Here is a 19,538-nt window from a genome sequence, read left to right on the forward strand (position 1 = left end):
CTCACATCACTGGGTCTCTAAATTGCTGTTTCCTAAAGCTCGCGGTCCTCTGCTCCCTGTATCACGGGCACCTTTGATGTATATACTGGGTGCCTGCCCTGTTCTAATGTCCAAATACGTGGAAGCATCATTGAGCTCAGTGTTATTCAAAGGGAGGCCCAAGGACCAGTGCCCAGTGCCGAGCTGCAGGGTGCAGGCTGCTGTTTCTGGTCCATGACAAGATAAGTGCACAAATTGAGAGTAGGTGTTCAGGAACTTTTATAGCAATCTGACAGCATGATTTTATATCTGTTGAATCTAACAACACTTGGGGTTTTATCTTGATGTCTTCTTAAATTTATTCTCCTAGTACTTTATTTTTATTGTATTTTGCAAAAAGTGCGGGCCTATGATGGATGGAGGTAGACAACGGGCCTTTCACCACTGGTAGGTGGAGTTGTACTGGTCCCGCTACTGTGGTTACCTTGGTGAGCGAATGTCAGGGTCATCCCACCCATCTGAGGGACTCAAGCCATATTGATTCAAAAAGGGAAAGTTAGGGATGTTGCAGATTTTTTTTTTGGTCTTTCGTTAAGTTTTCACCTTACAAGCATTTCTTTCCCAGCCTCTCTTCTGCCACTTGGGAGAAGGCAGGCTCCTGTGAAGGTGAATTTTGCTGTGTCTCCTGCAGATGGGGTGCTGGAGGCCTGACCATGTGCAGGGAGGCTGGCTCCCTTGAGGCCACCTTCAGGCCTTCGCTGGGCTGCTCCTCCGGCCCCTCCGCTAGGCCAGTCACTCTGGCCTGAGGGCCTGTCCCTGCATCTGCTGGAGAGGGATTCTGCTTGCTGAGCTAATGTCTGGGACATGTTCTAGAGTTCTGAGGAGGAAAAGCAGAGGCTGCCTACCTGTGATCCCTAAGGAAGGAGAGCCGTGGGACCGATCAGAGGAACCAGGAAAAGAACATCAAGAATTGAGTCATCTCCACTTCACTGCAGTCTCTGGGGTCTCCCTGCTCTTGTGGCCTTGAACTGCTTTCCCGAATGGAAGTCTTGGTTGGGATGGGGGAGAGGGAGGCAGGGAAGCTGGTTGCCTTTTCTCCAACCTGGAACTTTCCCTGGGATATCTACAAGGCTCCCACTCACGCTCTCTCCTCTTTCAAGTCTTGGTTTAAATGTGGCCTTCTCATTGAGCCCTCTGTGAGCCTTTCCCCCCTCATACTCAGTGCCCTTTGCTGGCTTTATTTTTCTCCAAGCACTGGGGCATTATTTATTTTATTGTAATATAATGTAATCTATGTAATAGCATCTGTTAAAATGTAAGTTTACAAGGGAAGGGGGTTTTGTGTGTACTGCTGTGTCTCAGAGTCTAAAACATGTGGCAGGTGCCCAACAAATGTGTTGTATACATCAATGGCTGTATGAGGAATGATGAAGGGCAGGGTCACAAAGGAGCCGATCGTGTTCAAGGTGGCATTCAGCCACATCCGCACAACGGTCCACTGAGTGATGGATTTGCAGCCATTGGAAGGGCACAGTCAAGGGGAGGTAACCAGCCTTTAACCAGCACCTACTGTGTACTTACTGTATGCCAAGCACCGTGGTGGGTGTCCTATGTTCCTTATTCAATTTAAGTATCAAATCACCACGTGAAGGATGAGTGATTAGCTCCATTTTACAGATGGGGAGACTCAAGAGGTTAAGAAACTCACCAAAGGTCACTCAACCCTGTAAGTGGCAGAACTGGGATCCAACTTAGTCTATTGGATTCCATCAAGAGAAATTTCCAGAAATAGTTGGTTGGCACAGTGTCTCTTGTTTCTTTCCTTTCCTACCTGTAAAATGAGAATTAATTTTTCTCATCCTTTACCATATTTTTCTCTAATGAGAACAAAAATCTGGGAAAATTGGAATGCAGCTATTAAACGATATGAGACTTGCAAATAATTGGGTTCAAAATTAGATCACATTATTATTGAGTGATGTTCCAAGAAGTGAGTACAAATCAGGGCTTGATTAAATCCAGTCAGTGGGGATGAGCGGGGTTTCCATGCAAGACTCCATGCCTGGCGCTGGTTTCAGTGTTGGGACATATTGTTATTATTCCAGATCCCTCCCTAGGCTGAGACCACAACCTCCAGACTCAGCATATTGTCTCTCATTTAAAAAATATTCCTGGAGCATCTACCAGATGCTTGGGTTAGATCAGTAGAGAGAACAAAATTCCTTGCCCTTCATGGAGCTTCTATTTTAGTAGGAGAGGACACAAAAGTAAGCAGTAAGCCACACAGTAAATTATGTTTACTTCATAGGTATGTTAGAAGATGGCAAGTGCTATGGAAATAAAAGAAAAAGTAGTGTAGGGGGAATGGGCTTGGGCATTCACAGGGGAGGTGGGCAGGTTGCAGTATTAGACTGAGTGGTCCAGGGGGGCCCCATTAAAGTGGTGAGCTTTGAACAAAGGCCTGAAAAAGGTGAGGAGTGAGCCAACAGGTATTCTTGAAGGAGAGCATTCCAGTCAGAGAGAACAGTACAGCAGCATTGAGATGGGATCATGCCTGGTACGAATGGGGGACAGCAAGGATGTGAGCTTGGCGGAAGCTGAATGGGGTGCAGGATACCTCGAGGGTAGAGACAACTGATATCCCCATGGATGGGATATGGGAGATGAGATAAAGTGAGGAGTCCAGGATGAGCCAAGGTTTAATCTTTCCGTTCTTTCACCTTTATTCCCTCTTTCGTACCTAACATAATTGAGTATTCCCAAAAGTATTAGGTTGAAGTCTTTGGAGATTTAGCCACTACAGTTAACTCTAGTCTCCTAATGTCACTGGATTTGGGTTTCTTCAGCTATGCCATGAAGGTAATCTACAAGATAATCTTTAAAATCCCTTGTATGATTATTTCTTAATGATTCCTTCCCAGGAGTCATATTCCGATTGCTTGCTTGCTTGCTTCCCTCCTTCCTTCATCCATTTATTCATCATGAGTCTTTAAAACATTTGCTGGAACACAAGCACTTCCTGGAGCAATGTATGTGGATGCTGAGGAAGTAGGAAAGAGACCTCTGCCTTTCGATAGCTCACAGTCTTTGTGCTAAGGTTAGGTAAGAGTACAATACTTAAGGGGAGAATTAGAGCAAGTTACAGCCAGCAAAATACAAATCGTACTGTAGAACACGAAACCACGTGAGGCAAGGTGGCATGGTGAGTTAAAGGCTTCGGTGGATGAAAGCATGTATGTAGTCAGGGAGGGTTAGCACTTGCAGTTTAGGGAATTTGTAAAAGGGCAGCGCGTGGTTAAAAGGTGCTCCACAGGTGCCCTGGGGAAAGGGGCACTGATGGTGTGAGATGAAGCTGGACCGAGAGGGGGAGGCTGGCTAGTGGAGAACCACCCACGTGGGCCAGAGGGATCTGGGTCTGAGCAGGAGGCAAATCGTAAGGAAGGGATGACATTATGAAGATGCAACTGGAAAGTGATCATCCTGGCTCTTTGGTACCGTGAGAACTAGAAGAGAGGAAAAAGAGGTGAGAAAAGCAGCCCAGGAGACTGTTGAGTTACCCCTGGATCCTGACTTCTGAAATTGTCGCACGTCACTTGTCTCTTCTCTGGCTGCCTCGTTGTATGATCGAAATTCTGGGCATTGAGGTAGCAAAGAAAAGTTTGTTAAACAAGACCTACTCAAAGGAGAAAACTATATAAACAAGGAAATGAAACGTTTCCTATGTTGTTGGCTGAAATTTTAGAATGGAACTCTATGTCCATTTTCAAGATTTTTAGTGAGGAGCTCTTAAAAATTTGTTTTTTAAAGCCAAGTCTGACTTGCTCCTCCATCACTTGTCTGCGAGCCATTCTGGAAACAAAGAACATCCCCAAATTGAGGTTCAAGGCCAACTTCATTTCCCTCCGTGCAGTTGCAGTGGCGTGATTTGCACACTCGCTGGCTGCATTCATCTATGTGTCTACTCTAATGGGCTTTGTGTGGTTCAGCTGGGCTTGGATGCCAGCCTCAAAAAGCCTAATAAAGCCCCACATTTATCCACTCCTCCGTTTCTGATTGTATTTCATAATGTGTTGATATTTCCAGGCTAATCTTGCACAACTATTGAGAGATTGTCAGGACCGAAATAAACATCTGGGAGAAGAAATTAAAGAACTTCAGCAAAGGCTCGGAGAAGTCCAGGGCGACAATAAGGTACCATGAATATTTAAAGGGAAAAACTGCGCTGCGTAATTGTGCGCTAGAGGTTTATGTATAGCACATCAGAAAAATGTAATGCAGCATTTGCTGAAAAATTTGTTAGATTTTTACATTTGCAATGAAAATTCACAGTTTAGCATTTCTTATCTTTATTACATTCCCTTTGTGGGTGCACGCGCACGCGTATGTGTGTGTTTCTAGTTGCTCTAAAATATTGTCACAATCCATTGTCAAAGTCTCATTATGTTCAGCTTGGTGGTGAATAACATTGTGGTTGAGGGCAAAATAAAACCCAAATGCTATACTTCCCCACTTCTATACAAATAATGGATTTGTGGCTCAGATGATTTGGAATTATTCACATTTGGTTTTGAATTTTAAGTAGTCATCCTACTAATTATGTTCACATAACCAATTTATTTTATTGCTAAATTTGGCAATTTGTATGGAACATTGCTCAAAATCCACTGCTTGGTATTAATCAAAGTCCCCTGTTGGCAACGTTAATTATAAAATATGAACTCATAAACTCCAAACTAAGTGTGTGCACGCTGTCCCCCAGCTGAAGCTGTGGACAAAAGTACAATCGAGAAAAAGAAGAAAAACTACTGAAGTTTAATTCTATCCCCCAAATGATTTCCCGTTTTGCCAAGACAGATTCATTTTCAACTCTCTGCCTTCGTGACAGAGATGGTGGTTGGAGTTTAACTCAAGAAAACTCCATGACAGGGAAGGTGCCATCTTGGGAAATGTCTTTCAAACGTTACCAAATTCCTTGGCAAATGGTGTTGACGTTCATTGTTTTGGGGAGTTGTTGGTTATTGGAAGGCGCCATTTTGAAAGATGCCAACTCTTAAAAGACTGCACAGAAATATTTGGGTTGTCCAGAGAACTCTTCCGTAACGAGAGATCAGAGAGGATTTGTGTGTACTGCTGGCTTGATCCAAGGGCATACTCGGAAGTCTTCTTTATGTAGCCTCGTCTCCACTTAATCTGCCTTAAAAAATTTTTTTTTAACCTCTTGGATTTAATATATATTTGAAAAATTAGGCTGTACTATTCTGGGTTGTGAAATAGGGACTGGGAGAGTATTCCTAAGAAAGGTTCTAATTAACACTGGACAAGCTAATCAGGCCCCTGATGTGGTTTTATGCATCACTAAAAGGATTTAAGCTCTGTAACCTGGGTGTTTGGTCAATAATTAAAGGCCAGACCTTCTTAGTCACTTCCTCAAATGATAACAGCGGGGTTTTCTAGAGAACAAAAGGAAGTGTGTGCAGTAGTTTCCTTTAAACCCGTAAAAATACTACAGGAATTTTGGAGACGTTATAAACCCACAAAATACTGAAACGTTTTCAACTGCGACTTTTGGATTCATGGTTCTTCTTGTCTGACTGATTTCTTCTTTTCCTATTTTCTTTTTTCTTCCTGAGCTACCCCCCACCTCCACCCTTCCTAAATAGAGCTCTACCCCATCTTTGGTCACTTTTAATTGTGTCACCTTTTAGGTATGAGGTATTTTAGGAATTGACATTGGCAACTGATATTTCAAAGAAAGAAAGGGAGGGCGTGTGTGTGTGTGTGTTGTGTGTGCGTGTGTATATGAATGTGAGAGTGTGTGTGTGTGAATGTATGTATGCATGCCATGTGTGTGTGCACGTGTGTGTATATGGATGTGAATGTGTGTGTGTATGCCCATGTGTATGTGTATGTATGAATGTATGTGTGTGTATGCCCATGTGTGTGTGCACGTGTGTGTATATGAATGTGAATGTGAGTATGTGTGTATGCCCGATTGTGCGTGCGCGCATGTGCGTGTGGGTAACACTCAGCACAAGTCTGGAGCTTCTTTGGAATTGGCACAGCCTGAGCTTCCTGATTCGCTTGTGCTCTGGGTCTTTATTCCAGTAGCTGGAAACACTTATCACACTGTTTTCTTATCTAAGGTTTAGAATTTAGTGACTCATATTCACGGCCTGGGAAGTATTCACCTGCCAAAAGGTGCAGGGAAGATGTTATAATGTTCAGCAGACCCCGCGTCTCGGTATCCAGCCTCTCCCCCTCAGAAAGACCAACTGCCGCCAGCCCCAGAGATTCCATTTACTCGCATTTGCGTCTAAAGTTATAGGGCTGGTTTATTTCCAGCCCCCTGTGAGTCACGGTCATCCTCCCCCTACCCCCACCCCCAGTCATCAACATTAAGGCCAGATTACTCATTCGATAATGGCACCAGCATTCTGAAAAACTCGGAGGCCTCTGTTCAAGGGTGGCTGTGACTGTGAAGGAGAATGAGTTAACCCTTTGTTTTTTTATTCATCGTGTCACTTCCTACTCTAACCTTTCCATCGCTGTCTGACCTCCTTGCCATGGTACTCCAGGCCCCCCATTATCTGGCCCTTGTTGATTTCTCCAGCCGCATCTCTTGCCACTAGTTACCTCACACTTCAGCCCTGCAGCGCTAAGTTCAGCCTCTTTGTGGAGCTAAATTGCCCTGTCCCTCAGGGCCTTTGCACCTGCTGTTTGCTCTTATCTGGAACACTCTTCCCCTTTGCTTCTCCTGTAAACTCCTGCTCATCTTTCAGGTCATAGGTCAAATGTAATCTTCTCTAACTCTTAGGGGCAGGTCCTGTGCATGCCCACAGTGCCCCGCTCTTTCCCCTGTGCTGGCACAGTGGCACCCCTACTCCCAAGGGTAAACTCTTTGCAGGCCAAACTCCTGACTGGTGTACTACTGTATCCCTAGAAGTTAGCATTCTCAGTTCCTGATCCATAGACATTATTTAGTAAATCTTTATGGAAGGAGTGGAATGGAATAAATGAATGAGTGGATGAATAAAGGGAATGAGACGAAGAGCAAAGCGTTCAAGAAAGAGGAAGAGAAAAAGAAAAGAGAAAAAGAAAAAAGAAAAAGAATATAAGAAAATAAGCAGACTGACAGCAATTCTGGCTGTTATCAGTGACCTTCTTCATGCTGGGAGCAGTAGTTTAGAAATTTGAGGAAAGAAGCTAGAAAAGCAAACCATTCCAGCCAAGAAGAAACCAAACCAAACCCATGGTGGGAGACCTTGGGGAGCCCCTGTGGAGAGAGCAGGGGGTCTGATGCTGAGCCTCATGGACACGGGTGGGGTCCTGCTCATAGGCTGTTCCAGCCTGTTAAGTTCAAGAACACTTAGTGATTGTTCTTGTCGGACTCCATCTCCCCCATTGCAGACAGAAAGGCTGACGACATCATTTTATGAGCGACTGTTCAAGGGGAGGATTTTTGTCTCTGAGTTGCCATTTTAACTCATGACCCTTATCCATAATTTGGGAAGCCCAGATTCTAGATATTAAGCACATTTAAGAAACAAGGTGATAGGAAATTACTTGCCTTGGGTATTTTAAGGTAGACTAATTTTTCCATTTGTTCAGCTAGAGCCTTGTCACCCTATTTGCCATAAAGCATTTTCAAACAGCCTCTTGAAAGATTTGTTGCCCCCTGGCTTACACGCAGCTTAGCACCCACGTGGGGTTCGGGGGTTCCTGTGACAAGTGGTGGTCCCCTGATCAGACACCACCTGCTGTCTCTCTGAACAGCGCCTAAGAATTTCTCGGTGCTCCCAGATGGACACAAAGCCCCAATTCAAACCAGAGGAGGCATTTGAAAGGGAGACCTGCTCGCCCCTCCCTTTCCTTGATAATTATAGTTCTGAAAGGTTAACGAGGGAAGAGGAGGCATGTGGAAAGGGACAACTAACATGTCCACAAATCACCCTGGGAGAAGCTTGTTGTGCACGGTGGGTTGCCGGGGGCTCTCAGTGTGTCAGTCTGAGAGGAATAAGGACCAGTTATGTGGAAAGACCCAGACAGTGCTGGGGCTGCAAGTCTGAAGTGCCGCCCACTGGGAGAACTGCAGCTTGCCTTGCAGCCCCAGAGGTGTGCCTGCCTTCTCTTCTGGGCGTTAAGAAAAGAGGGCGGGGGGCCGGCCCGGTGGAGCAGTGGTTAAGTGCGCACGTTCTGCTTTGGCAGCCCGGGGTTCGCCGGTTCGGATCCCAGATGTGGACATGGCACCACTTGGCAAAAGCTATGCTGTGGTAGGCGTCCCACGTATAAAATAGAGGGAGATGGGCACGGATGTCAGCTCAGGGCCAGCCTTCCTCAGCATAAAGAGGAGGATTGGCAGCAGTTAGCTCAGGGCTAATCTTCCTCAAAAAAGAAAGGAAGAAGAGGCGATGGGGCTGGACGAAAACTGGACTGATGCTGGTGAATATGATGCAGTCTATACAGAAACTGAAATATAATGATCTACACCTGAAACTTACACAATGTTATAAGCCAGTATGACCCCAGTAAAATAATTTTTTAAAGAAAAGAGTGAATTCAGGGAAAGGGGACTAGGAAGAAGAGGGAGATCTCGGAGAATTTAAGGGTTAGTAAGAGTCAATCAACAAATCTAGCAGAGTGCATTGGAATCACAAATATCGAGAGGTGAGCTGGTGAACCAGCTCTCTGGAAGAGGAAGCCTGGTTGGTAGCATTTTGCCGATCTCCATGGTGTGAATACTGATACCATGACACGTGCCAGGCTACCAAAGTGAAGTCACTGAACTTGGGGTTGGAGAGACTGGCACTCCAGAAAGGACCAGCCTGCAGCTACAGCCTGCCACTGCCAAGAGGTGCAGTGTAGTATAGTTTGTCTTTGGAAATGGCTAGGCCCAGGTTTATATTCTAGCCCTGCTAGTTACTGTCTGTGTGGCCTTGGGCAAGTCAATTTTCTCTTCAGGCTTGTTTCCTCATCTGTAAAATGGGGATAATAATACCTCATGTAGAATTATTGTCAGATTTCATCGTTTTTTCATCAACACATAATTGGGGACTTACCCTGGGCTGGTCAGTGTTCTAAGAGCTGAGGATACATCCAGGAATATGAAAGACAAGGTACTCACTCTCACAGGGCTCATATTCTAGTTAGGGAGACAGACAGGAAGAAAATAAAATGCATGAGTAAGATGATCAGACAGTGGTTGGTTCTGGGAAGAACGCAACACAATGAGATTTAATGATGGTGGTGTGTGTGCAGGCAGTGTTAAGTGTTTGTAAAGGATGTAGCATCCGACCTGGCACCCAGTATCTGCTCCATAAACGGTAAGCGTTGCTGTATCTTTAGCACACCCTGGTCCCAGATTGGCTTAGAATCCTCTTGTACAAGAATTCCATCTGGAATCTCAAGTTGTTCCTTTCTGTTGGTTGACTGTTTCCACTGAACTGGATATGTGCCTCCCGATAGAGACAAAGATTGGGGTGAGAAGCCTGGCATCTGGCATATGGATCCCCAAAACTCAGCCCTCCTTATCGTCACCCCAGACTTTGGCAGCACCGAGCATTATTGCTTTGGTGCAGAGCTCCCAGAAGCTTCCTTGCATCTCGTGTGCCCCTTGTGGAATAGCACCTAATCGGATGTGCCAGGGAGAAGCAGCTCCTGTTCCCGGTGAGACAGCCAGCTGTTGGTTTTCTTGTCCATTTGCTTTTATTTTTCTTCATTATGCACATTATGGAACTTTAGTGCAGAAGAACAGTAGTACAATGTGAGGTATTCAAAAGCAAGGAAGTTCAGGTGGACAGCTGCTCCTGCCAGCGTCATGCATCCGCATTTCCTGGGCCCCACTGGCTAATTTAAATGTAGCTGTTTGTGATATTGCATAAACACAGGGTTTGGGCCTTAATAATGAGCTTTATGTTACACCAGCTGACGGTCTTAAGTACCTCTGTTTTATCTGGTGTTGGCACCATAAAACGATAGAGCCCTTCTGTGAACATACCTCTATTGACATGGGACTTCTGGATGGATTCAGCAAGCAAGCCAATTAAATCAAAGCCACGAGCCAATAAAGACAGACCACTGAGCATGCAGGTGACTAATTACAGTATACTTTGTTTACAAAAAAGAATGCTCAGCTGTGGGTGTTTGTAATGGTCCAGGATGAGGGATCAGAGAAGTCTCTGTGAACGTTCCTCTTCATGCTTCAAAGAAGCACAGAGATGTAGGAATGCAGAGACGTAGGAATCCCAGATGAAGAGAGCGCTCTGAAGAAAAGCTCTCACCTTGGGGCATTATAAGAATTAATTACTAAGAACTGAGATGAGTGATAAGGGCCCTCACCCGCTCCAGCCCTGTCATATCTTATTCTAACTGGGCTCTTGGTTGTGAACTGTAGGTAGCACTCAGCTAGTTCAGCAAGCAGCCAGACTAGTTCTGCATTCTTTAATGTTTTATTGGCAAATGCATCAGACTCATTTGGTCTCAGAGCCCATGTTTGTGCCTGTCCTGGCTTGTATGAGCTCATGGCGCCTGGGTGGCCCACACGACCAGAACAGCATGGTATTGGACATTCATCTCGCAGACCATGTGTTATAATTACACTTCTTCATAGAGAACTGGTTCTGAAAGATCTCCCTGCCCAAGGCTTACTGTATGGCACACCATATCCAAATTACACTAAACTGCCTGGTGGGGCGCCATAAAGACTGTGGCTCTGGGAGTGATGTGTACTGAACTGTGTGAAGGTGATTCAGGGGCTTCTTAGCTGTGTGACCTTGGGCCCATTGCTTGACTTCTCTGTGTCTCAGCTGTTCTCATCTGTACCATGGTGATAACAGTGGTACTTGCCTCATGGAGGGTAGTTCGGTTCAATTCATTTCAACACATCTTTATCGAGGACCTGACCCTCTGGTCGGGGGATAGGGCAGTAAACAAAACCAATGAGTCTTGCTTTCATGGCCCTTCAATTCTAGTGGGACAGATGGATAATAGGCAAATAGACAAATATATTTCACAGATTCTGAGATGCACAGTTCTTCACATTTGAACATCTTTGATATAGTCAGTGGTATCATGTAGTTATGATTGGTACTTTTTATTCTTTTTAGAGGTGCATATGGTGGGTCTTAAAGTTGATGGAGTCTTGTATTTAATGGGGTATGGTATATGTCAGAGGGTGCTAAGTGCTGAGTAAAATATTAAAGCAGGCCAGGGGGCTGTAGAGTGCAGCCTGGGCAGAGTGGAGGATGCTGTTTACATTGGGTGGGCTGCGAAGGCAGATCTGTTCACACGCCCTTTGCTCGGAGACCAGAAGGAAGTGTGGTGGGAGGGGGTCAGGTAACCGAGGGAAGAGGTGCAGAGCCCCTGAGGCGGAGCAAGTTTGGGGCGACAGAGGCATGGCAGGGGTCCACTGCACTTTGGGAAAATTAAATACAAAAAGTTATATGAGGCACTTAACACAGAACACGCCCCATGGGGGCAGGGCTGTGCAGTGAGTGCTGTAGTTGTAGAGAGAGGCGAGGGCATAAACTCCAGAACCCTCGATTGCCAGGGGTCAACCCCCAGCCCTGCGGTTTGTAATGTTTGTGACGTGGGCGAGTTACTTCACCTCTCCGTGTGTCGATTTCTCATCTGAAAATGGGGCTGGTGACAGTACCTTGGAGGTGCTTTTGGACTTGATGGGGTTGGTACATGTAAGCACCTGGGCAGGGCTTGGCCTAGAGAAGGGTCTCATGCATGTTGGCTCTGCGTGTCAGGAGACTGAGACCTCCGGTGAGGGACACTGTGGCCTGCTGAGTGAGCCTGGCCCCAGGCAAGGAGACCTGGCTTCAGAGCTTGTGTCAGCCTCCCCGGGGTTCTCACCTGGAAAGAGGACAGGGCGGTGTCGGCCTTCTGGAGTTGTGGGAAGCATCAGATGAGAGGCTGCCTATATTTAAGACACATCTGAGGACTTCCTACGGTTAGCCAGACACTGCTCTGGGTGTGGGGTATTTCAGTGCATCTGATGAGCTGAGTTCCTGTCGTGGTGGAGCTGACAAGGGGGATGACGATGATGAGCAGAAGAACGAGACAAAAGAAGCAGGTTCTGGACAGACCTGTGGGCAGCGATTCAAAGGGCAGAGGAAGTGCAAAGGCCCGGTGGCAGGCAGGAGCATGGTGTGTTTGAGGCACTGAAGGGAAGCCAATGTGGCTAGAGAACAGGGGAAATGATGGGAGATGGGGATGGGAGGCGGGTGGGAGCAGCTCCTCTTGTGCCTCATCATCGCTTGTAAAGGCTTTGATGTTGATGCCAATGCAGCAAAAAGCCAGTGGAGGTATCACGTGTAAGCAAAGCTTCTAGCATGTTGTTTGGCCCAAACTGGGTGCTCATTAACCCAGGAACATTAATACACACTAATGGGTGTTCGCATGACGATCTCCAGGGCTCTGGGAGGAAGAGAAGGAAAACTGCTGGTGTGTGTGTGTGTGTGTGTTTTCTTTTTTATTTTTTAGGAAGATTAGCCCTGAGCTAAAATCTGCTGCTAATCTTCCTCTTTTTGCTGAGGAAGATTGGCCCTGAGCTAACATCCATGCCCATCTTCCTCTATTTTATATGTGGGATGCCTGCCACAGCATGGCCTGATGAGCAGTGCACAGGTCTGTGCCCAGGAGCCAAACAGGGGAATCCCAGGCTCCCGAAGCAGAGTGTGCGAACTTCATCGCTGTGCCACCGGACCGGCCCCTGTGTGTTTTTTTTTAAAGTGACAAATTGTTTTGTTTAAAGCTAGAACTGGAGTATCATATAGGAATGTGGACTCTGCTATACACAATAGAGTTCCTGCTTGGAGCCTTTTTAAGCTCTCCCTTCCAATTTTATTGAGGCTATTTCAAAAGGTCAGGGGACAGTTGGAGAGGATGTGGAGAAAACCAACAGGAAAAGTAAAGAAAAGAGAGGCAGGACCTTGTTTATTAAGCTGCCCAGCATGACACTGTGCCAGATGAGTGTTTAATAAATGCCGTTTGGTGCTGGCCTCTCCCTGGGTGTGCTGTTTGCAGCAGTACACGAGGACTGGGGGTGAGGAAGGGCTAGCGTCCACTTCCTGTTAACAGGGCTTTGGTTGGATCCTCCCAGTAACCCTGCAAATAGAGTCACTGTGTACGAATTGTAACCATACCAACTGTAGCTGGGGATCGCACTTTTAAAGCTCTGCAGAGAAATACATCAACAGTGATCATTGCATTATATCTTCACATTGTGAGGATGGAGACCCCCAGAGTTGAAGTTGTGCAGTGTGTAGGCTGGGCAGCCGTACATAGCTGTCCTGTCTACAAGATAGCTTTTATCCTTACTATAGACTGAATGTGTCTCCCCAAAATTCATCTGTTGAGACCTAATGTGATGGTATTAGGAGGTGGGGACCTTGGGAGGTGATTAGATCCTCAAGGCAGAGCTCTCATGAATGGGATTAGTGCCTGCATAAAATAGACCCCAGTGAGCTCTTTTGCCCCCTCCAGCATGTGAGGACACAGCAAGAAGACAGCCGACCATGAATCAGGAAGTGGGCCCTCACCCAACAACGAATCTGCCAGTTCCTTGATCTCCGACTTCCCAGCCTCTAGAACTGTGGGAAATAGATGTTTCTTGTTGTGAGCTATTCAGTTTACAGTATTCTGTTACAGCAGCCCAAAGAGACTGAGACAGGAATTGGTACTGAGAAGTAGGGTGCTGTTCTATCAAATACCTAAAAATGCGGAAGTGGCTTTGGAACTGGGTAATGGTAGAGGCTGGAAGAGTTTTGAGGTGCATGCTAGAAAAAGCCCACATTGCTGGGAAGAGATCGCTAAGGTCAGTTCTGGTGAGGGCTCAGCAAGAAAAGAGGAGAGCCGTAGAGACAGCTTTCATCTTCTTGGAGAATACTTAAGTAATCCTGAACAGAAGGATGGTAGAAATATGGACAGGAAAGCCCATTCTGATGAGGTCTCGGATGGAAGTGAGGAACATGGTATTGGACCCTGGAGAATAGGCGATCTTTGTAATGAAGTGGCAAAGAACTTGGCTGAATTGTGTTCGAGTTCTGTTGCTTTACGGAAGATGAAATTTGTGAGCAATGAAATTGGTTATTTAGCTGAAGAAATTTCTAGACAAAGTGTTGAAGGAGTGGCTTGGTTTCTCCTGAAAGCTTATAAAATGGGAGAAGAGAGAAATGATGTGAAGACAGAATTGTTAAGCAAAAAGGAACCAGAACTTCAAGATTTGGAAAATTCTCAGCCTATCCATATTGCAGAAAATGAGAACACGAAGGGTGTGGCCAAGCAACCATTTGATAAGATTAGTATGGACCAGCCGTCTCAGCAGAAGCCAGGCAGCTTCTTCAAGACAGTGGAAAGATGATGGGAAGGTGAGCCAGAGATCGTGGACACTGCCACTCCCGCCAAAGGCCAAGAGGGCGTGGGTCTGGGGGGCTGACCACCTCCACCCAGGTTACAAAGGAGGGGCATGCCCAGAGCTGCAGGGCTGAGACACCAGCCCAGCGTAGCTGCAGGGCCCTGGCAGAGAGCTGCTCCAGGGCTGTCCTGCCAAGCCGTGGGGGTGATGTCGCCATCCCAGTGGGCCTGGAAGGCAGAGCATCAAGCCAAAGAAAATTATTCTTGAGCCTTAAGACTTAATGTTGTTTGCTCTGTTAGATTTTGGATTCTCTTGAGACCTGTTACCCCTTTCTTCTTTCCTGTTTCTCCCTTTTGCAGTAGAAGTGTCTATCGTGTGCCTGTCCCACCGTTGTATTTTGGAAGCACAGGTTTCGCAGGTTTGAGCTGGGGAAGAGTTTCCTCAGGGTGCATCACACCTCAAATCTCACCCGTACTTGATTTAGATGAGGCTTTGGACTGTAGACTTTAGAGCCGATGCTGGAATGAGTTAAGACTTTTGCAGTTGTTGGGATGGAATGACTGTATTTTGCATGTGAGAAGAGCAGGAATTTTGGGGGGGCCAGGGTGAAATACTATAGACTGAATGTGTCCACCCCAAATTTGTATGTTGAAACCTAATCCCCAATGTGATGGTTTTAGGATGTGGGGTCTGTGGGAGGTGATTAGGTCGTGAGGGTGGAGTCCTTGTGAATGGGATCAATGCCCTTAAAAAAAAAACCTCAGAGAGCTCTCTCATCCCCATGTGAGGACACAGCAAAAAGACGGCGATCTATGAACCGGGAAGCAGGCTCTCACCAGTCACTGAATCTGCCAGCACCTTGATCTTGGACCTCCCAGCCTCTAGAACTGTGAGAAATAAATGTTGATTATAAACCACTCAGCCTGTGGTCGTCTGTTATAGTGGCCCGAATGGACTAAGACAATCTCCATTTTCAAAAAAACTGATGTCACCTGGGTCCCAGCAAGGTTAGATGACTTGTGAAGGACATGTGACTAGGATTAGCAGAAGCAGGATCTGAACACAGATAACGCCTGGAGAATAATAGCTGTTCCTGGCCTCTCACTGTATGCTGGGGAAAATGGATCCAGGCCAATGACAGCAAGACGAGAGAGAGAACCTTGAGGGCTGTGAGGGATGAGAAGAGATGGAGGAAGGAGCACGTCGTTCTGACTGGAGGGCTCGGGGACCAGAGTCTGAGCAGGCCCTTGGCAGAGGAGTCGGACCCCGTTGGTGGGATGGGGGAAGGGCATCCAAGAGCCATTTTGCCACGTCGTTTGCAGCCATGTCCCTCAGCCACATCCCAGCTGCAGCTGTGGCTCATCCATAAACTGACGACTCACACCCATAATTCATTCATAAACGTTTATTTCCATCTAAATCAGGAAATGAATGCATCTACTGGTGGCAGTGCGTGTGCCTCTCAGGGCACTGATCCGCTTCGAGTGTTGGCACAAGGGAGGCTGGCTGTGGAGCTCTGACGGCCTCGTTTGAGGGAATTAAGAGTCCTGAGCAGTTGCTTCCTAACCGTTTCCAAGGTGGGAAGTCAACATCATCGCCTGCAGGCTACAGATAAGCTTGGGGGGCGGGGGGAGCTCTGCTTCCTCCCTCTTAGAAGAAAGATGGGACTTCCCCATTAGGCGTCTGTGTGGGGAGACTACTGTGGAGGGTGATGGTGGTGATCATCATAACAGTAGTCGTAGTAGCAGCTAACATTCATCAAGCGCTTTTTATGTCCAGGGGCTGTGCTAAGTCTCAGAGAAGTCCTGTCTTCTCTTACTTAGGAATAGGTTCTGAAGGCAGCATGTAAGAGGCAAAAGCTTGCGTCTGGCCAAAATTCCCCTTGATGGCCCCTGAAATTGTCCGTGAAGTTCAGGGCACGTGGGCATGTATGCTCCTGAACAGGAACATTGTGTATAAATATGAACTGTAGGATTGTGCCTAAATGTTGTCAGTCACTGTGCCACCTCACTCTCAGGCTGGGACTTTGAAAGCAGGGGTGAGTAGAGTCACTCAATTTCTAAAATTTTTGTTTCTCTCATCTGTTTTCTCCATCTCTCCCTTCCTCCTCTTTTTTCTCCCTCTCATCTTTTTGCCAAACACGTATATTTGAATTCCCTCAAGTTAAATGCTCATTTAATGCAACTCCACTCTCTCTTGCTTCATGCTTACTTACAAACCCTTGACAGTAAAAAGTTATTCTATTACTGTCGTATTTTTACAGCAAAGGATACTAACACTCAGAGAAGTTCAGGCACGTGCCAAGGTTGCACAGCTCACAGACTGTGGAGCCAGGACATGAACCCATAGGCAAGCGGACTCTGGACCCTATGAGCTGTCAGCTGGGAAGGCCGGAGAACTCTGCTGGGTGCCACCTTCTTGGGCCCCTTCTACTAATTGCACTTTAGTGTCAGACCCAACCAATGATCCAGCGATTACTAACTTGGGCTCACTTTTCAAAATAAGTGTTTCAACCAGTCCAGCCCTGAGATTTAATAGCCAATATTGTATGCATGTTAAACACCAAATGATTGTTAGCATATTTATTGAAGCTTAACAGGCATCCAGTATATACAAGATGACTCTCTTTGATGGCTGTCAGACCTCAATAAACATGTTTAATAATTAATCGGCATTAAGCAAACATAATTGTGTGATTCTAAATTAAGTGTTCGGTGAAGCATATTGTGAATGGGAAACCACAGTGTTGTTTTATTACTTAAAGTTCGGGCTGTCAGTCTGGCTTTTCACATATCAAGGAAAGTATCACTGGCCTCCAGTTGCCTCATGCTGAAAAAGGCACATGCCTTCTTGTTCCCAGACACTTTGATCTGAGAAATGGTTCTTATCTGGTTAGCTGTTTGTCTTTCTGTATATCCACCTGTGGTTCTGAAGTCCTGAGCCAAGAAATTGTGTGACGTGAAAGATATTTTCACACGTCAGCTGTCGGTTGGATTAACCAGTTCTGCGAGAAGCACCATTGCCCCTAGTACAGCTCATTCTCATTATTTGCTGTTGTGATATTCTCCAAAGTCACTTTGAACACTGGGTTAGTGAAAACAGAACCACTGCTCCTAGAGGAAATGCAGGATTGGGTTCCTATGAGCCTCCGGTCATGACATTTTCGTCATCTCAACAATACACAACCTTGTCCCATGTGTGTTTCTGTTTAAAGTCACCCCTTTAAATGTGTGTTGTTGATTCTCATGGCCAGTAGCACTGTAACTCATACCTGAATGAAGCTTAGCTAGCACAGATGTTTTCTCTGTAAGAGACATCACAGCCTTCCTGTGCATAGGAACACTAGACAGCGCTTCAGCCCTACGCATGGGGCCATTTTGAACAGCAAAACACCAGTCAAAAGCACAAAATGAGAAAAAAAAAAAGTGGCGCTAAATAGACCACAACAAAGGACACTTGTCCACGGTAGGGAGCTGAAACAAAAGCAGAGTGTTGTCCTGTTGAACCTCAGCTGGGAACCTGGCTTTCAGACAATTCACGTTTTTCACAACTCTGTGCTTGTCCACCCATATCCACATGTGATTTGAAAGTGCCATGAATGTTGATTTTGAGGTTACAGATAAATTTATGAATAGGCAGATTCGTAAATACAGAATCTTTGAGTAATGCAGATTGACAGTAATTAGATTCCATTAAGCACAGCTGTTTGTATACATAAATATCATATGTGCTCTGCCAGGTCTTTACGAGCTGTTCCACTGCCTGGAGCATTGTCTGCCCAATCCCAGCGATACTTTAGCTTGTAGTAGGTGCACAGTAAATATTAGTCCAATCCAACTGAGTGGTTTTCAAATAAGGACCCAAAATAGATGTCATTTGAAAATGCTCTTTACTTTTCTTTAGTCGTCATTTCTTTCAAAGTTCATTGCTGGGGTCAGCCTGGTGGCACAGCAGTTAAGTTCACACGTTCTGCTTCTCGGCGGTCCGGAGTTCGCTGGTTCGGATCCCGGGTGCAGACATGGCACTGCTTGGCAAAAGCCATGCTGTGGTAGGCGTCACATGTATAAAATAGAGGAAGATGAGCATGGATGTTAGCTTAGGGCCAGTCTTCCTCAGCGAAAAGAGGAAGATTGGCAGTAGTTAGCTCAGGGCTAATCTTCCTCAAAAAAAAAAAGTTCATTGCTGTTATTTATTTTTTCAATCTAGTTAATACCTTGACTTTTACTTTTCTCTCACCTGCACCTAAATCCTTCAGAGACTTGAAAATAACGCCATTTTCTCTACTGACAACAAATCCCTCAAGATTCATGCAGGAACAAGGAAGAGCATGCCCCAAGCAGGCACTCCTGGCAAGGTTGGAACCATATGACAGCAAAAAACTGTCCCCAGGACTCATCCATATATGAAGCCCATCTACACACACCCTCCTGGGAGATGTGGGAATCAGGCTTACAACCTCTTTTGAAGAAGCGTCTGGAAGTAGTGCCATAATTTAAAAAGTCACTCTAATGGCAACCTGCGTTGCACTGATGAGCACATTGGGGATGCTCTGGGACCACTGGATCTTCCTGGGGACTCGCACATAGTTCCCAATGTGGCCCTACCTAGAAGGTTTGGAGCTGCACAGGGAGCTTGGCTCCCGGGTCTGGGGAAGCTATGGATTCTGGAGGGCTCCTTTGGAAAATTACATTTCTGAAGACTGAAAATTTATCCCTGGGGATTTTAAAACATAAATAGAAGTATGTTATGAAAATCATGCAGACTTATTTTAAAAGTTGGAAAACAAAGAACAGATAGCGTACACAGTCTCACCATCTCTAAACATACACATTTTAATATTTTGATGTATTCGGTAATTTTTTGTGTTTTGTGCATAAATTCTTAGTATAATTTTAATCATCCTGCATATTAAAGTTAGTATTCTGCTTTTTTCCCTTTTCCCATGGCATGTTAAACCTGTCTGCGGTATTACAGAGTTCGTATCACCCTCATTTCAGACAGCATAAAGTAGCCTGCTGATTGACTGCATTACAGTTTGCTAACCACTCCACTATTGTTAGACGTCGTTTCCAGTTTTTTTCACTCTTTTTATAAATAACAGTGCAATCTACTTTTTCTTTTTTCCTAAAGCTTGTCCATGTCTGGAATTATTCTTAGCCCAGATTGTCAAAAGTAGAGTTACTGGATCGTTGGGTAGGGA

General features: G+C 45.7%; 1 protein-coding gene across 6 annotated transcripts in view; it reads left to right on the forward strand.

Moving 5' to 3' along the window:
* CCDC149 (coiled-coil domain containing 149) overlaps positions 1 to 19,538 on the forward strand; it is a 100,338-nt gene that overhangs the window by 45,817 nt on the left and 34,983 nt on the right. For 4 of the 6 annotated variants that reach the window (XM_023638282.2, XM_023638283.2, XM_070262535.1 and 1 more), the window contains exon 4: positions 4,063 to 4,170. The exons of the other annotated variants lie outside the window; for them this stretch is intronic. In XM_023638282.2, coding sequence (XP_023494050.1) covers positions 4,063 to 4,170 — 108 coding nt within the window. The remainder of the gene's footprint in view (positions 1 to 4,062; positions 4,171 to 19,538) is intronic. 6 annotated transcript variants of the gene reach the window in all.

This window comes from Equus caballus, chromosome 3, assembly GCF_041296265.1.
Source record: "Equus caballus isolate H_3958 breed thoroughbred chromosome 3, TB-T2T, whole genome shotgun sequence".
NCBI classification, from domain to species: domain Eukaryota; kingdom Metazoa; phylum Chordata; class Mammalia; order Perissodactyla; family Equidae; genus Equus; species Equus caballus.